This window comes from Protobothrops mucrosquamatus, unplaced genomic scaffold (genome assembly GCF_001527695.2).
Source record: "Protobothrops mucrosquamatus isolate PMUCROS unplaced genomic scaffold, P.Mucros_1.0 scaffold_50, whole genome shotgun sequence".
In the NCBI taxonomy this organism is placed as follows: domain Eukaryota; kingdom Metazoa; phylum Chordata; class Lepidosauria; order Squamata; family Viperidae; genus Protobothrops; species Protobothrops mucrosquamatus.
The window spans coordinates 1362135-1380731 of NW_015386126.1; the positions used below are offsets into that span (position 1 = coordinate 1362135).

At 45.7% G+C, this 18597-nt stretch overlaps 2 protein-coding genes across 2 annotated transcripts; one reads left to right on the forward strand and one right to left on the reverse strand.

Annotated features, from left to right (window-relative positions):
• SFTPC (surfactant protein C) lies at positions 1–3113 on the reverse strand. The gene is made up of 5 exons (XM_015811332.1): positions 3051–3113; positions 2365–2505; positions 1800–1940; positions 476–586; positions 1–135 (listed from the first exon to the last, which is right to left on the reverse strand). The coding sequence occupies exons 1-5, from the start codon at positions 3111–3113 to the stop codon at positions 1–3; spliced, it is 591 nt and encodes a 196-aa protein (XP_015666818.1).
• Positions 3114–6033: 2920 nt separating this feature from the next.
• On the forward strand, positions 6034–17718 carry LGI3 (leucine rich repeat LGI family member 3). The gene is made up of 8 exons (XM_015811344.1): positions 6034–6269; positions 9781–9852; positions 11165–11236; positions 11992–12063; positions 12510–12581; positions 13667–13836; positions 15044–15208; positions 16901–17718. The coding sequence occupies exons 1-8, from the start codon at positions 6034–6036 to the stop codon at positions 17716–17718; spliced, it is 1677 nt and encodes a 558-aa protein (XP_015666830.1).
• Positions 17719–18597: the final 879 nt, after the last annotated feature.

Below are 18597 nucleotides of genomic sequence, written 5' to 3' on the forward strand. Positions count from 1 at the left end.
TTACGCCCAGTGGACGGGCATGGTGCTGCAGAGGAGGTTGATGGCGGCTCCCAGCGTCGAACGGTGAGCTGGCACTGCAGAGAAGTTTCCCACCGGCTTCTCTCTCTGTCCAAGGGGCAGCAGGGCAGGGGGTTTCTGCAAGAGGAGGGGGAAGAAGTATTGCTCCACTCAGAAAGAAACTCAACAGCAAGCAGCTCGTCCTCATGATGGGTAGAGCTGGTTTCATTTTGGTGACTGCAACTCAAGTTATAGCCATTCATTTTAGTGACCGCTCGAAGTTACAACGGCACCGGAAAAAAGTGAGTTATGACCGGTCCTTGCACTAAGGGCTGTCGCAGCATCCCCAAGGTCACATGATCAAGATTCAGTTGCTTGGCAACCGGCATGTATTTACCACAGTTGTACAGCCATTGAGTTGAGTTGCAGCCATTCCCCCATCATGAACGTGCTACTTTTTCTTCTTGTTATTACTCACGTGAACATGCTGGAAGATCTCCATGACAGCATCCAGGCTTTGTATATCCTTCTGGTTCATTTTGATGACATAGCAGGACTCTCCTGGCCATGATCTGTAGCCAATCACCAGCTGTTCAAAGGCAGAATGTGGAGATGAGCTTGCGATGGCAAGAATCACATTGGCAAGAATCAGAACTTTGGGTATCTGATCACAGAGCCCACTCAGGACATCCCTGCACCTTTTCCCCATTGTTGAATAAAATCCCTTACTATCCCTCTAGGCCAGGGGTAGGCAACCTTGGCTCTTTTATGATGCGTGGACTTCAACTCCCAGAATTCCTGAGCCAGCATAGCATCATAAAAGAGCCAAGGTTGCCTATCCCTGCTCTAGGCAATTCCTTGAAATAGATTTGAGGAGCGATCCAGATTCTGCTTTGTTACACATGTTGCAAACACAGAGCAAACCCTACTCCCTTCTAGCACTGATGATGTTACCTAGTTGGGTAATGAAATGTCTGCATGAAAACTACCAAGCATGGAGAGAACCAAGGACCCCACAGTTCAACCCTGAGTTATAGATATTCTCCTCTCTTGGTACATGTTGCAATACCCATTGCATAGGCATGGCCATTACCTTGAGTTTGTTTACCCCCCCCCCCCATTGTAAACATCTTAATCCATGAGAGACTAGGACCGGGGTGTCTGGAGGGTAAGGTCCAAAAACTCAGGATGGTGGCCATAATGGGGCAATCAATATTTTGCCTCTTCTTTATAGGAGTGGCTGAATGCAATCAAACCATCCTGGCCACCATTTTTTGAGTGCAACCTATAGACAATCTGTGGAAAGATTTTGGAACATCTCATAGAAGCAGAAAGCTGGAGGGTTTCATTCATCCCCCATCTCTTCTCCAAGCAAGAATCCAAATAAAGCACCTCTTTGGAATGGCTGACCAGCTCCTACTTGAACATTTGGAGTGAAAGGAAATAGAGCAAATATCCAGATGTTTGTCTAGCTTAGGGTTAGATTTAGAGGATCACTTGATGCAAAGCAGTAGTCCCTATGGGCCAGTCTCTCCTCTGTACAGTGATAATTATTTATCAGCTTCATTCATTCTTCCCCTCTCGCTGAATTGCAATAAGGAAGACCTTCCCCAAAACCTGGGACATATCTTTGGGTTGGAACTTTTCAGTAGACTCCTAAGATTCCATAGTGTCACAACAAGAACTAGAAGCTTACTTTAAAAAACAGGGGACAATATTTTGATTTTGAATAGGTGTCAGCCAGCTTCACAAGCAAACCTTTGGCCAAGACAAGTGAAGCCAGAAGAGAGTGCAAATCTTACATTGCTGTAATCGTAAACCACGGTGGCCGAAGAGTTGAGCTTCATGTGGATGGGAAATATGGCCAGTCTTTCCTTCCGGCTCATGGCCAAGTGCTGGGAGGAACCTTTGCCATCCAGGCCTTGAATGGTCATTTGCAGGACCTAGGAATCACCAAGAAACCAAATGGGAATCAGAACTTCCAGAAAGGACGAAGACCATTGGCTTGTGTCACGCATCACACAGAACTTATCCTGGTTTAAGAAAACCAGCCGTTGAGTCAAAAATGCCTGCGCTGCCCAGGATGCCTCTGCACAGGGGGAAATCCAGGCTTCTTCCCTCCAGAAGATTCACCAAGAATCTTAACTCACGTTGGAGGGAGCAGGTGAGGGAAAGGGATCAGAGCCCTCTCCTTGAAGATGGGGACCAAGGACATCTTCACGTAACGAAGGGTAGAGCGTCAACCACACAATCATGGCCATCACCCTGATTTTTTTGAGTGACTCTAGTGAAGATGAATTATTATGAACTTTTCTGGAAGTCCCTTCCATAGTCTCACCCCAAGAGCCCCGGTCAAGCTGCCCTTACCGCCTCAGTATGTTTCTCGGTGATGTGCAGCCCTGCCAGCAGGAAAGTCAGGACCACCAGAACCATCCCCACGATGACCATCGCCACGACCAAGAGTGCTCTGCTAGGAAGGTCAGGAGGCTTGGGAGATGCTGTGTAATCCTGCAGGACCAGAACAGATGTGAGCATTCCTCTCCCAATGCTGGATTTCATCTCCAAGGACATAATGAGATAGACCCTCTGCTTTTTGTATTCCCTCCAGAAGTCACCCTGAGACAGAAGATATCCATCCCCTCTTCCCTTCCCCCAGAGGGGTAATGACAACCAGCTAGGGAGCTATTTCCTCCGAGTAAATTAACAAATTTCTCATTTAGCAATATAAATTTGGGACTCAGTTGTGTTTGTTCAGTTGTGGACTACCTGTATTCAGGCAACAGACTTGGGGCATCTCTAGAGGTGGCAGAAGAGGAATGAAACCTTTCTGGTGGGTGAAACACGAAAGGGCTGAAAGCTTGGAAGGAAAGTTTTCATAAGTTGTGCCCCCCTATTAATTGACTAAAGAGTTGGGTAACTAGAACTCTCCACCTCAGTTATCATATATTATGGGCTATCTCTAGCTGGCTCTGTTTCTCTAGCTCCCGTCCCATACATTGTTCCACGTTAAAGTTGCAGGAACAAAAATTCTTCCCAGGAGGAGTGAAACTCACCGGTGGTGGTTGAGACATTAGTGCCAACTTGCTGCTGTCGTCCATCTTGTAATCAACTTCCATTCCAATCCTTTGCTCTCCAGCAGAGAATTTTCTTTATTTTTCTGGAAGGCAGAAGGACCTCTACTTATACTATGCACCTGATGCTAAACTCCTCCAGGGGATTGGTCAGCTGTCCTCCAGCCTCATTGCGACTCTGTTGGCCAGCAGCCAGTCTTGCTTTTAGGTAGCGTTTCTTGCCAAGTCTTCTCAGAACAATCCAAAAGTGTTATTTGGACACATGTCATTCAAACGTTTCTGAAGAACCCTGTCCGTAAGCAGAAGGACCTTCTAGAAACAAGTAGTCTCTTGTGGTTCCTAAACCTAAACACAACTTGTTCCAAAGTCAATTTGGGAAGTACAAAGCCCTCCTCATTCAGACCCATTTTGAAATCGCTCCTTGAAAAGTTCTTAAGATGTTTGACAAAAACACAAAAGCAGGAGCTTCTGAGAACAGCAACAGTATTGAGAGAATGAGGGTCACATTATTGGAAAGAAACCTGGAGCCAAAGAGAGGGTGTGTGTGTGTGAGGAGCTGTCGCTCCAGCAGCCACCATCATAGTTAATGGTGTGGGGTGCTGGGCATTGAAGTTAAACAGTTCTGGAGAGACACGGAGTTGCCACCTTGTGTTATCACAGCAGGCATTCAATTGCTGGAAAGATGGCAGTATAATGATACATTTCTTCAGAGCTTGCCAATAAGATATTCTAGCTCCTAAAGAGAAAGATCTAAAGAAAGCCTCTTCTTTCATCGTTTAAGCCACAGCTTTCCAGGAAATACTCCTGCACCCACCAAGGGAAAAATGAATGGAAGCTGTTTAAGGGCATACCAGGGCAATAATCCCTCAGACGTAGGCAGGAAAACCCAAATGCACAGGTGTAGAATAGGTGATGCCTGGTCCAACGGTAGCGATCTCGGTGTCCTAGTGGACAAGCACTTCAACACGAGCCAGCAATGTGCTGCAGCAGCCAAAAAAGCCAATGCAATCCTAGGTTGCATCTACAGAGGGTTAGCATTAAGATCATGAGAAGTGAGTCTCACTTCATATTTCACCAGTGAAGCCACATTTGGAACACTTCATCCAGTTTTGGACACTGCGATACAAAAAGACCCTAGACCAGGGGTCTTCAAACTTGGCCCCTTTATGACTTGTGGACTTCAACTCCCAGAATTCCTCAGCCAGGCACGCAAAGCTTTGACTGTGCGATTGTGGTGGCCAGCGTTGTCTATTTTCAACCCAGGCTGCAGGAACCTCTGTGCTTCGGTGAACCCTGATATTACGGTACAATGTGCTTAATTTATTAAGTGTAGCTTTGTGGATGCAGAACTGTCTCTTAGTCAACCTGGGATTAAAACGGAGTGAATGTTTTGTCCTCACATCTTTGCATCTCGATCTGGCAAAGATGACATGTAAGCATAGCAATAAATGTAAAGCAGGGACCCCCTGAGGGTTTTGCTCCTCCTCCCCTCCCACCCAGCGATGGGGGCTTGCAGTCTGCCCCAAAAGCAGTCAGCTTCTGCTTGGCCTGGCCCCAGGAGCCTTTGTGCCCGTCTCAGTCCGGCTCTGGGTGGCAAAAAAGTGGATTGCAAAGCTCAAGTCACCCCCTTGCACACTTTGCCCTTTGTTGTCTGGGACACAGCTGTGCCTGGAACAAGAGATGTTTGTGCCTGTGCCACACGCTGCTCTTGCACTGGCTCCTGGCCCCCAGTGGACTCCATTCAGTCACCAGCACAATGGAGGAGAGTGGGAAGGCGAGCAACAACAATGATTGCAGCCAGAAGCCCAGTTCAAAGGCTGGTGATGAGCCAGTTGTGAAAGGAGCAAAGAGGCCAGAAACATCTGGATATTGCAAATGGTGTAATCTCTGTCTGTCCAAAGTCACATTCTCTGGGCAGCATCAGGACTTTTCCAGAAGACGCTGGTGTGCAAAATTCAGACCTGACTGGTGTCCCGTATCTCAAACTTGACAGGTGTAGAACAAAAAGCAGTTTTAGAAGCAATATTTGGACATGCGGGATGGGGGGGGGAACTGTGGAGGTTGTAAGGATCAACTCATACGGTATAATTGATCTAAACTAGACTGAGCTAGAGCTCCTTTTTGAAATGCAAGCCTTTAATTTCTTTGCCTCGCCGTGTCTTAACTCCGTTTTCCTGCTTGGCATCAGACTGCATGCCATAAAAGAGAATCACGCAAGGGCTACCGGTTCGACACCTGTCAAGTCTGAGATACGGGACACCAGGCAGGTCTTTGCAAAACGACTCAGGGGACGAGAAGATGCATTGTGCAAATCCATATTAAGCCCCCCGCCCCACCCCACCCGGCCAGCGCAGGGCACGGGATGGCCAGCGCCACAGCGCCGGCAAGAGGCGCGCCCCACGACCCCGCGCTTGACATGGGACTGCTCTGCCCCCTCAAAAAGCCAGCACCCCACTCGTGTCTTGCAGCCTCTAGGCAACCCAAGCCCCCTTTTAGTATCTTGGGCTCCTCGCACCACGCTCCTCCGACGGCTCTTTCTCTTCGCCCCGAAGTTGGGGTGAGGCTCCCCTGCCTCTCGCCCCACCCAGGAGCCGCGGGTGCCACGTGCTTCCCCCCCTCCTCCCGCTGCCCTCGAGAGTCCCCGGCGCTTCCCTGGCCCCGCTCTCCCCCCCCAGCGCCCCCCCCGCCCGAGGCTGGCGTTTGCAGCCCGCTCCCGCGCCTCCCTCTCTGCCTGCCACCCCCGCGCCGGGCGGAGGAGCCGAGCGCCGCGCTCTGCAGGACTGAAGCAGCCCGCTGGCCAGTTGGGCTCCAGCCGCCGCCAGCCAGCCGGCCGCGGAGGAGGAGGAGGAGGAGGAAGAGGAAGGAAGCCGGCCGGCGGGGCCGCCAGCTCAGCCGGAGCAGCAGGTCGCCTGCGGGGAGCCGCGTGGGCGCCGCGCCTTCCCGGGAGCAGCGGCTGGGCGAGGCGATGGCCGGTCTGCAGCGCCGGAGCTCAGGCTGCCCCGCGGGGCGCGTCCTCCTCCGCCTCCTCCTCCTCCTCCTGCTGCCCTTGCTGGGCCTGCTCTGCCTCGGGGCGCCGGTGTCCTCCCGCCGAGCGCCCCGGCCGCCCCCCTGCCCCGCCAGCTGCTCCTGCACCCGCGACACGGCCTTCTGCGTGGACTCCAGGGCGGTCCCCAAGACCCTCGCCCGGGACGTCATTTCCCTGTGAGTGGCAAGGCGGACTTCGCTGGGGGGGGGGGCGGGGGGGGCAGAGTGGGGAGAGAAGGAGTCTTGGCATCTCCCGGTGGGTCTTTTTGTTAGACCGCGGCAGGCAATAAGACACGAGTCGAGTGACAGTCAGCTCTCGGTTTATTGGCAAGGCGTCAAGTAAATCCGGACTGGCTCTCTGGGCCAGGGGAGCCCTCTTTTATGGGATTCCCCTGGCTTGTAATCACACAATTCCATTGGCTGGCAAGACCCCGTTGCTAGTTAGCCAACCAGCAACGGGCCTGAAACTGTATGCAGATGGAGAAGGGCCATCACCCTTAATGGGCGATCAATGGAGAAGGGCCATCACCCTTAATGGGCGATCAGGATGCGCATAGGGGATTAAGGGGGGGGGAATACAAAAGAACACAACACTTTTAGCCCCGCAACAACTCTTCGGGGGCAGGGCGGGGAGAAGCTTCGCGGGAGGCGGGCTTGCGGTGAGTTTATGACTCAGTGGAAATTCCAACCGCGAGAAAATTACATTAGCCTAGAAGCTCTGGGGAGCTCGTCCAGGACGGTTAGTTCTGAAGGATATAACAGCTACTGGTAATTGTCAAATTTGTCGATACAATTTTGAAATATCGTAAGTTGCGTGACTGGATGGGCAGCAAAGTTGCCTAATGTTCCAAAAGGAAGTTCTGTGAACATTAAGAAGAGACGCTCTATGTGGTCTCCTGTTTAGTGACATTTTATTTATTTATTTTATTTATAATTTGATTTGTATCCCGCCCTTCTCCTCACCGGACTCAGGGCGGCTAACAGCCTTATAAAACAACATTACAACAAATATCCATATTAAAACCAAATTAAAAGAAAATATTCGTAAAGGCCAATCGTTAAAATTACCCTTAAAATTACCCTTAAAAACCCCACTAAAAATTCCCCTAGGCCAAACCCGCTTGTTGGAAAAGCCATGTCTTTAGGGCGCGGCGGAAGGAGGGGAGATCCGGGATCACCCGGATCTCTGGGGGTAGTTCGTTCCAGAGGGTGGGGGCTCCGGTAACAGTCTTCCAATATTTGAGGGGCCGTCACAGAGAAGAAGGGATCAACCTCCAAAGCACCTGAGGGCAGGACAAGAAGCAACGGGTGGAAATTAATCAGGGAGAGATCCAGCCTGGATCTAAGGAGGAATTTCCTGACAGTGAGAACAATTAACCAGTGGAACAGCTTGCCTCCAGAAGTTGTAAATGCTCCAACACTAGAGGTGTTCAACAAGAGATTGGACAGCCACTTGTCTGCAATGGTCTAGATCTAGGATCTCCTGCTTGAGCAGGGGGATGGATTGGAAGACCTCCAAGGTCCCTTCCAGCTCTTGTTATTCTGTGTTCTGTACCTTCACACTGTAGAAGGACCTGGCTGAAAACGAATACAAGTAACAAGGAAGACATTTTGTCGGACTGTTTAGAGAAACATACTAAGGATTATAACTCTTGAGAGCAGAACAACTCCAGATAATAAGGGGGTGGTGGGCTCTCCTTGGGAGACTCATGTCAGCAGAAGCTGGATGGTGACATGTCAGAGTTGCAGCTTCCTTCTCTAATAGATTTGCTTTAAGCAGTGGGTTGGAACAGGTGACCTTCAAGAGGTTTTTTTTTCAGTTCTTTAAATCTGCAATTCTGTAGGGAGAAGCTAAAACTTCACTGCTGCCAAGAGATCATTCCTGCAGTACTGCACAGTGCAAATACCTAGGTGAATTCCTTAGGTGAGATGGGCGGTATAGAAAGGTGACCAATAAATAAAATTTTGATTGCATTTAGTTGGGATGCCCTTATGTTGATGGTGGGACCTCTGGGTGGTGTCCACATGCTTTCCAACAGCCCTCTCCAGCCAAGAGGTGCTTGACTTCCATCAGCCTCCACTAGCATTAATGAAAGCTATCCAGGAAGCACCATGTTGTATAAGGCAATACACGCTTTTTCTTCAGTTTGGACCCTGGTGCAAGGGAGTTCCAGGAACCTCTCCATATTCAGAATGCGAAACACATTCAGGCATTTCTTCCTGCTTAAAGGCCAACATTGCGGCAGCCCCTCCAGCAAAACCTGACCTCCCCCGCCAGAAATTGTGTGGGATGCCAGGCGACGTCCCCACCTGTGGGCCAGCATTGATTTGCTGAAGTGCTCTGGGGGCTTCTTGCCAAGCACCGTTCACGAATCACAGCAGGACAGGCAGCATTCGAGGCTTCCTCTCCACCTTGGGGCGGGGTGTCCAAGTGTCGCAGTTTCTCAGCTGCAGGACTGGGAGGAAAGACAGCTCAAGGAGGGAGGAGGAGCCCCGGAAGTCTTGGGGGGTGGTGCTCAAAAGAATCAAGGGGTGGTTAGGACAGTGGGATTGATGCTGGGCAAGCTTTAACGACATCCCGGTTGCCATTTTGACTTATCTGACCATACCCGGAAGTTTCCTATACAATTGGGAAAATGGAGGGGGGCCATTTCTGTATTCCTGAAGACTCTGCAGGAGCTGCATCCCTGGAGGCTCCTTCTAGCTGTCCGTATGCAGCGTTTGACAGAAGCCCCCAGGGATGCCCCCCCCGTGTCGTGACATCATGCAGACGATTCCATAAATCATGCAAATGATTAATTTGCGTAATTTCCCCTTTCCCTCCATGGCAACTCTCGTGAATTTCGTGGAATATTTTTGGGAACAATGCAGGAGTCGATTCTTGGATATATTTTTTTTTCACTTTCACAATCTATTATAGACTGGTATTCCCTAGGGCTATATTGATATAAATTATTATTTATTTAAATATTTTGAAATAATAATAATAATAATAATAATAACAACAACAACAACAACAACAACAACAACAACAACAACAATAATAATAATAATAATAATAATAATAATAATAATAATAATAATAATGGTTCGAAGGGACCTTAGAGGTCATCGAGTCCAACCCCCATAGAAATGTTAATGAATGGTTTAATATTATTCATCATTAAATATTTTAAATGGAAAAGGGTCTGGTTAACGCTCAACAGCAGCCAAATTCAGTGAGGTACTGCCATCTTGCTGGCCAAGGTTCTGTCTATACACTTGGTGGCTACAAGTTTTCTGGGGGAAAAAAAAGTAGACCTTGATTGACCAAGACATTGATATATTATTGATTTTTGATAGCTGGGGTTAGCAGTTGGCAAAAGTGCCCGTTTCAGGGGTTGCAGTGCAGCCAGGCAAAAAGGCTAAACATTCAGCCGGTCTTTGAATGACACAGGCACATTCCTTTCATGCCCGTTCTCAGGACCCCAGCTCACTTAAGGACATGCTGAAAGGGGTCATCACCCAAGCCCCCCCCCCATCTTCACTTGCACGCCTTGGCTCCGTCCCAGAAGCAGGTGCCCTTTTGGAGTGGTGAGATCCAGAGAGCCAGAGGCTTGCATTTCTCAGACCAGCTGTGGATGGGGTGGGGGGTGGGGTGGGTGGGCAGCAGCTCCCCACTGACCTCTGTCCCTCTCCTCTTTTGCAGGACCCTGATCAATGCCGGCTTCAGCGAGTTGAAGGAAGCGTCCTTTGCTCATCTTCCCTCTCTGCAGTTCCTGTACGTCTCTCTGCCCCCCCACCCTGGTTGCTTGAAGATGGGGAACAGAGCCCCACGTTGTCAGCGCAGAGCCTTCCCTTAAGCGCTTCCCCAGTGGAATGCCTGCCTAGGAGCATTTGGCCACGGGCATTTCTTGGGAGCTGGCAGGAGGACAGAGATCCTGTGCTTTTCATAGCAAGGGCAGCAAATCTTCCTTCCTGGCACTAGGGCATTCTTGGGAACCGGGTTTCTCAACCTTGGCAACTCTCTAATGGGTGGACTTCAGCTCCCAGAATTTCCCAGCCAGCCGTTTGGCAGTTGCCAAGTTGCCAAGGCAAGGTTTTGCATACAAGGGTTTTACTATTCTGGAGAAGATGCAACTGTTTCTCTAGCTCAGCTGGAGTGGGGCAGGGCTGATTTTGAAGATGTGGTGCCCTTCACTTCCAGATTTTTCCTTTATGCTACACTGCAGGTCTGCTAACAATTATCTGTGAAGTGGCTTTGCTAGATCCACACCAAGCGTAACTCGTGGTCTAGTTCAAATAAGGTTTGCATATGGCTGAGTTGCTAAGTGGGTCATTTGCTTCAGGAAGGAGCCTAGATTAGTAGAAAGAGAAAGAGATATGGCAATAGTAGACAGAAAAAGGGGTTGAAAAAGTCAGGATGGCAGGATAATGACACAATAGAAGCCTCGTTCCGTTTAATGTGTGTCACAGTGGACTGTAGGCAATAAATATCATTTTACTGAAATAACATACTGTATTGTACTAAAATGGAGATCATCTCTCTGACTATATATATGTTGAACTAACTTTTATATTAACATTTTATGGGTATAATTTTCATTTCAACAAATGTTACTTATTCATTATTCTATATATTGTTTTCTGAATTTGTTGGCACTGCTGTATTTTGGATTGCCATTTTGTTTTGGTTATATTTATCGTATCTTCTGGTTGTTATACTTATCAATACATCTGTACCAAAAAAAAGAGAGAAAAAGTCACGCAAAATATAACTGCACCATCCAAACACCATCCCTTTTAAAGTGTAAACCCAGCGTGAAAAAGGGGGGTGCTTTGATCATGCAATCAGGGGCGCCATCATCACCTTTGGAACACCCCTTCATCCATCATCCTGGTATCCAAGGGGCCTGTCAAGAAGTAATCCAAGCGGAATGTAAAAACTGAACTGAAATTAAATAAAAATGCAAGAACGTTTAAAACAATCTTAGCGCTATTTAGGAAATCGTGAACAAAATGTGGGTAGGCCGTTTTGCCTGTCTTAGGCTGTCCCCTGACCAGCTTTAACACTTTTCTTTTTTGTCTTGCAGCTTGCTGAATTCCAACAAATTTTCCTTGATAAGAGACAACGCGTTCACGGGACTTTTTCACCTGCAATACCTGTACGGAATATTGGCAGCCTTTCTGGGGCCTTTAGTCAGAGAATGGGGTGGCTTGGGCAGAACTTTTTTTTGGGGGGGGAATGACACTATGCATGAGGGTATGCAAACCTCACGTAGTGTTAAAATATGATGGTCTAGGCTGGAGAAGGATTACAGGAAAGATTTGGAAGTCACCTATCACACAGACATACTTGGATCTAGCACTGGATCTGTTCCTCTCCTTTCTCAATGATAGCACCTAGTTCTTCCTCTTCAGCATGAGAACTACAGGGAGAGACCTCCCCATTATCATGGGAAGATCTTCCCCTGGCAGAGGCTGAGCCATCTCTGCCTGTAGCAAGATTCAGTCCTGTTAATGATCTTCTGTAGACATAGGCTTGGCTCGCTCTTTCTGCTCCAGTGCTGGTTACAGGGCACCTGCATTGAGGTACTAATCAAATCCCAAATCCCTGAATCTTTGCCATGAAGCAAAACCCCTCTTGATTAGGAAGAGGGAACATTTGTCCTAGGAGTGTTGACTCTGGACTTCAGTATCCCTGCGGGGGCATCCACTGCCTCTGTATTTTAGCCCAAGTACCATGGAAAGGGAGAGTGCTTTGGGCGGGCAACCTCAAAGAATGGAAGCTAAGGATTGTGTTTGAGGGGCATCTGGACACAGGTGAAGGGAAATGGGATTTGTTGTTAGAGGAAAATGGGGGCGGGAGGGTGATGGAGAAAATATAGGTCCTTGCCATCTTGTTTTTTTTTCTCCTCAGGTTCATTGAGAACAACGACATCCGGTCTCTGTCAAAAAATGCCTTTCGTGGGCTTAGGTCCCTGACACATCTGTGAGTTTCCATGTACACAAACGTACCCAGCTCATTTCACACACATCTGGCTAAAGTGTCTTTGACTCTCTCCAAAGCCTAATACAATTTTTATGTCTTGGTAAAAAGTAAACAAAAAAAACCATGCTATCTATCCTCATGGTGATCAAGACCCCTGAGATGAATTAAGGTTTCTGATTGTTGAAATAATTATTTCCCTGAGAAGGAGGCTTCTGTTTCTCCAGCTCATTTTCAGGGTCTGAAATTCTCCACCCTGAATGAAAAATGGAAGAGAGTTGTATGAGTCTTCACCACTCTTAAAAAGGATGAACATTTGCACATTGAAGTAATGTTCCAAAAACACAGTTGCAGCTCCCCCTGCAAGCCTCCCTTTCATTGTTCATTCTTTATGTGAGGATCATCAAATGTCTGGCATAAAATAGTTGTCCTTCCCTCTTTTCTTCTAGATCTTTGGCCAACAACAATCTGCAGACGCTGCCCAGAGATCTCCTGAAGCCTTTGGATATCCTTAGTGATCTGTAAGGCTCTCTTTAGGTTGGGAATGCTGTAAAAATAACAGTGACAGGAATAATGGTACCTGGATGTCCATTAGGCGGGCAATGTGACATCATCATGCAAATTGCACAAATTACATAGTTTGTACCATTTGCACAGTGATCTCATGATACATGCAACATTATTGTGTATTCTACTAGAGGCCTATGATAACCTGGCTAATTCTTTCTGGAACTGGAAATGTCTACTCTATATAATTGTTAATTTCATCAATATGATGAATGGGAAGGCTTTGTACGACACAAGCCAAGCGGGACAATTTAAGACAAAGTTCCAAAATCAATTGATGTAAATAATGAATGGAATAGGAGGGAATATGATTTAAATGCACACCTATTTGTTTCCACAGAGACTAAGAAAGGAGAATATATATGACTGGGTGGTGTTTCAGATTTTTAAAGATATAAGTTGCATACTTTTTAGCCCGATTCCATACCAATTAAGAGAATAACAAATTGGAGACAATAAGAGCCAAATTCCTATTTCCTCGGAGGGACCTAGAGCAGGAAACAGTGCCAGGAAACATTGAGTTCATTGGCTATATATAACGACTTTTCAGATATGTAACAGGATGATCCAAACCTTAATTTGTGTAACATAAAACATTCCATTAAAAAAAGGACAGTATTAGGCTATGTTATGGATTGTGCAACATTTTCTGTCCTCATCTTCTGCTGATTAAATTGTCAGGAACCAGTTCAGGAATCATCCTAACCTTTCTGAGGTCATAACATTCCCCAACTGTGCATGTGGTTTAGCCTATACAAACTATCCAACCAATGATAGGTTTACGATTCAATATAGAAGGGGCAACAAATGGGTTAATTCAGTAAAGCAAGTTGTGTAAAGGCAGATCTTGATGGGTCTCCCACCAAAGAGAAAGATGCTAGAATCAAATTTATATCTGTAGTTCTCCCATGAGTGAACTGACCCCCCCATTTCCACACTTAGTTTGTCCACAAACCACTTTCTTTGGACAATAGGGGCTTGTCATTAGAGTTGAGATGGAGAAGTTCAGTGATGGTCCCTAAATTTTCCCTCCCCACAGAGATCTTCGGGGCAATTCTTTGACTTGCGATTGCAAGATCAAATGGCTGGTAGAATGGATGGAGAACACCAATGCAAGCATGCCTGCCATTTTCTGTGGTAGTCCTCCTCAGTACCAAGGCCAGAAGATCCGAGACCTCCCTCTAAAGGACTTTGACTGTATCACCACAGGTAGGAATGGATGTCTTCATACGGCTCTCTAAAAAATAGTATCAGAACTCATATATCCGTCCAACATTTTATTGATCAAAGATACATACATGTTCTCCAGCTGCTTCTGGGGCTTAGGGTGAAGTTTCCTCAATTTCCTTGACAACTTCCAAACATTTATAAAGGCTAGTAAGATGAGAATTTCCTGGGGCAAACCTTTCCTGTTTCCAGAGATGTCACAGGCATGGGGATGGATTTATTTGTAACATTGCAATATTTGGGTCAGTTAACTTAAAAGTATTATTGACGTTATTTGACACTTTTTCAGTGAGGCTGCTGGAATTTCTAAAATAAGATTGCACATAGAAATAAGCACCAGGTGCCAAAGTTCACCTTATGATCAGCTGATATTTCAAATATAGCGCGTCAAGACCAAATTATGTTCAAATATAGGACATTAAGAGCCGCGCCCTTAAGACATGGCTCTTCCAACAAGCAGGACTGGCCTAAGGGGAAATTTTTAGTGGGGTTTTAAAAGCAATTTTAATAATTAATAAGGCCAAATCTAATATTTTATTTTAACTTTGTTTTAATGATAGTTTTTGGGGTATTTTTGTAGCTGTTTTTATCAGGCTGTCAGCCGCCCTGAGTCCGTAAGGAGAAGGGCGGGGTAAAAATTCAATTAAATAATAAATAAAATAATAATAAATAAATAATTATTTTATTTTGAAACTGACATTATGTGATATCTAAAGTGGCCTTTCTGGTACTAATCTTAAAACTGTCATTACCAGGAAAAAATATTTTTCAGTCTGAAATTATATATAGCTTTGATAACATATTTTAAAAATATTTGTTGTGTTGACTTATTGTAAAACTATATAAGTTGCAACCGTTATAATTGGGCAAAAGTCATCATGTATTTTACTTAAAGTGAAGATGGGCATCTGCAGGAGGGGTAAAACAAATAAGAGAGACACTATCCTCATATGACTGAAGCCCCATCCCCTTTTACATGTATATGTAAAAACAGGGGAAGACCTTGATCATGTGGTTGTGGCCATCATCTTGATGTTTTTTTTTTACTTCTATCGTAAATGTTCCTGCATCAAGAAGATCCTTGGACGGAAAATATATTTTGTAGCTCTGGTATCTCAATTGTAAATTCCTCCAGGCTTTAACAGGGACCACTTAAACATGATTGGTTCTCCTCCCCCCCTCCCCCCAGACTTTGTGGTGCATCAGGTGCTGCCTTTCCAGTCCGTATCTGCTGAGCCCTTCATGTACTCCAGTGACCTCTACATGGCTCTGGCCCAGCCAAGTTCCAGCAGCTGCACCATCTTGAAGTGGGACTACGTTGAGCGTAAGCTGCGAGATTTTGACCGCATCCCTGGTAAGGCACACCTGCAGGGCAAAAGGGGACCTTGATTAAACCCTGGTGTGGCTGGAAAGCAAATGGATTGGGCACATGTCGCACTTAGGAAGGGTTGGGGATTCCTCTGCAATCTGAAATGACAAATCTTTAGGGAGCAAGGTGACCTCAGGCTGTCAAAAAGCTGTCAAAACCCTGTAGATTTAATTAAAACACTTTTATGTCTGCCAATCTCAACAATATTAAACAAGAAGACCACAAAAAATAAACATATACATAAATGACAAGCCACAAGTAACACAATGCCATAGTAACAAGATGTAAGTCAGAAACCCCCCAACTATATAAACCACCATACAAACCAGTCTCATCAAATCACCAAATATTATTAGATGTAAATCCTAGAACTTGACATAATTCAGACATGGGTAAAGTCAAACTAGAGTTTTAGAGTTTAAGAAAGCTGACTTTAGCAGAGTGAGAGATTAGGAAGGATTTCATGGATGGAAATTCTAAACACAGAAACAATTCAAAATATCTCTATTAGTAAGAATTAAGTCCAGTATAACTGTCCCTCCAGTTCCCACCACAACCTTTTGGGCGACAAAGGTGTCAACTACACATGGTCAGGAACCTGTTTGATCCCTCCCTTCACAGAGTTTGTTTCTCAGTTGATATCAGGGTAATTAAAGTCCCCACTACTACAGTGGCGTGTTTCCTGTGCACCTCAGCTAACTGACTAGCAAAAAGTTCATCTATTTCCTTTGGTTGCTTTGGTTGTTGTACACACCTATAGCAAAGTCATTTCTTTTTCCTAACATTTACCTAAATACTTTCAAAAAGACTTTTATCCCTAAACATCAAATGTGTCTTCCCCTGATATCTTAGATTACAGCTCTCAATCAGACAGCCTGTCTCTAATTCTGTAATTGTTATTTATGTTTTTTAAATTGTCAGCCGCCCTGAGTCCGCAAGGAGAAGGGCGGGATATAAATTTAATAAATAAATAAATAAATAAATAAATTGTGGTAGACATATAACTCTATGATGCTAGCTTAACATATCAAGTAACTTTATTGTGATTATTAAAGAGCAGAAAGAAAAAAGAAGAGAAAATAGTTTTTGAATATCCAGAACATTCAGTAATAAAAAGGAGTGATTCATAAAAAAAACTGCTAAAAAGCATCATTCATTAGTTAAAACTACCCTAAAATCTAGAATTATAGACCTTCTGAAAAATCTGAGGAAAGTACAATATAGTAGCTAAAATAACAACAAAAAAAAACCCAGTGGGTAATGCTGAAGCAAAGCCATTCCCTGCTCAAACAGGTTCAGTTGCTATAATATTAAGGACTAATAGGTTGATAGTTGGCAGGATCAGTCTTATTTAATAAATTTGTTTAATAAAATTCCAAGGTCACTATTTGAGTACGTATTTTAAAAATAAAAGTGTTTTGACTAGATGAGAATCTCTACGTGGGACTATTACTCCCATCCTCTTTCACCTCTTCTTCAGATAGGTTGCAGAGATGTTAGTCCTTGCAGTGATAAGATAAGATAACCTTTATTGTCATTTTTTTACTGTGGGCACAACGGCACACATCAAAAATGAAATTTAGTTGCCCGCTCTCAAAGTGAAACACATACATGACACACACCTAAACATTTTTCTGTTTCTATGCTGTGGCTTTCTCTCTCTTTTCTCTCTTGCAGCTCACTCCGCTGTCTACTGCAAGCCAATTGTGGTAGAATCCCAGCTGTACATTGTAGTGGCTCAGCTTTTTGGAGGCTCTTATATTTACCGCTGGGACACCAACATTGACAAGTTCGTTAAGATCCAAGATATAGACAGCCAGACGATCCGGAAGCCCAATGACATCGAGGCCTTCCAGATTGATGGCGAGTGGTTCTTTGTCATTGCCGACAGCTCCAAGGCGGGCTCCACCAGCCTCTATCGTTGGAACCAGAATGGCTTCTATTCCCACCAGGACCTGCACGCGTGGCATCGGGACACAGATGTGGAGTACCTGGAGGTTGATGGGAAACCACGGCTGATCATCTCCAGCAGCTCCCAGGCCCCTATCATCTACCAATGGAACCGCTCTCAGAAGCAGTTTGCTCACTTGGGTGATGTGGCAGACGTGCTGGATGTCCAGATGGTCAAGCATTTCCAGATAAAGAGAGACCACTACTTATGTCTGAGCCGTTACATTGGAGACTCCAAGGTGGTCAGGTGGGAAGGGCTGCGATTCACAGACGTGCAGACCTTGCCCTCTCGAGGATCCATGGTGATGGAGCCTTTCCAGGTATCTCAGCAGCTTTATATGGCTTTGGGTAGTGACTTCTCCTTTACCCACATCTACCTTTGGGATCAAGACAAGCAGAAGTTTGTGAAGTTTCAGGAACTCTCTGTCCAAGCTCCACGAGCTTTTCAGCCCATCCCTTTAGAGGACATGAGTGTCCTCCTAGCCCCCAGCTTCAAGGGGAACACACTGGTTTACAAGCATATTGTCGTAGACCTCAGCTTGTAGGAGGGATGATTATTTCTTCTCCACTTATCCCCAACACGGATCACACCAGCCCTCCTATTCTGCTGAAGCCCTTGCAGCATTCAGTGGCAACTGAGCAGAGTCATCACGTGGACCTGGTTACTGAGGCTCTCTTTTACATCCTACTTGACTGTTCCTTTTGTTCCTCATAAACATGAAAGAATATGAAAGAACCTTGTCAACTTGGGCTTATCTTGCCAGAGCCCTGGATTGGTTAACCGCCTTTGGGTCCATGCAACGAAAACACATTTCTTCAGTGAGGCCCAAATTTAGTTGCCCAAGTGTGAGACCACAAGATTTGCACATAAATTACCTATAGAGACACACAGTAAAGTATCCTCACAATACTGCATATCCTATTTTCACTAGTATATCCTCATAGCTAATTGAACCCTTTTATACTGTACATATGGAAATGACCTTTCGAGTTTCTCCTTCAAAGACTGCATGAATTGGCGTCTTAGAAAGGATCACGCACCTCGGTTCCAATTTACATGAAAGCTGGGACATGACCGTTGAAGTAAAGACAAGGATAGAAAAAGCTCGAACAGCATTCTTCAAAATGAAAAAGGTCTTCTGCAGTCACGACATAAGCCTAAGACTGAAAATCAGGCTTGTCAGGTGTTATATTTTTTCTATCCTGCTCTATGGAGTAGAGAGTGGGTCTCTGACAGAAGGCCACCTGAAGAGACTAGAAGCATTTGAAATGTGGATTTACAGGCGGCTGTTACGTAGAAGCTGGGTTGACCAGATCAGAAATGAGGAGGTGATAAGCTGTCTGGGAAAGCCCAGGGAAATCATAAAAACAATTAAAAAACGAAAATTAGAATATTTCGGACATGTGATGCGACACCCAGAAAA

Coding starts and splice junctions, on each gene's coding strand:
- SFTPC (XM_015811332.1), bottom strand. CDS start 3,113: ATGGAAGTTGATTACAAGATGGACGACAGCAGCAAGTTGGCACTAATG. Junction 1,941..2,364: donor CCGAGAAACATACTGAGGCG/GTAAGGGCAGCT, acceptor GGTGATTCCTAG/GTCCTGCAAATGACCATTCA. Junction 587..1,799: donor TGGTTTACGATTACAGCAAT/GTAAGATTTGCA, acceptor GCCTTTGAACAG/CTGGTGATTGGCTACAGATC.
- LGI3 (XM_015811344.1), top strand. CDS start 6,034: ATGGCCGGTCTGCAGCGCCGGAGCTCAGGCTGCCCCGCGGGGCGCGTC. Junction 11,237..11,991: donor CTTTTTCACCTGCAATACCT/GTACGGAATATT, acceptor TTTTCTCCTCAG/GTTCATTGAGAACAACGACA. Junction 12,064..12,509: donor CTTAGGTCCCTGACACATCT/GTGAGTTTCCAT, acceptor CTTTTCTTCTAG/ATCTTTGGCCAACAACAATC.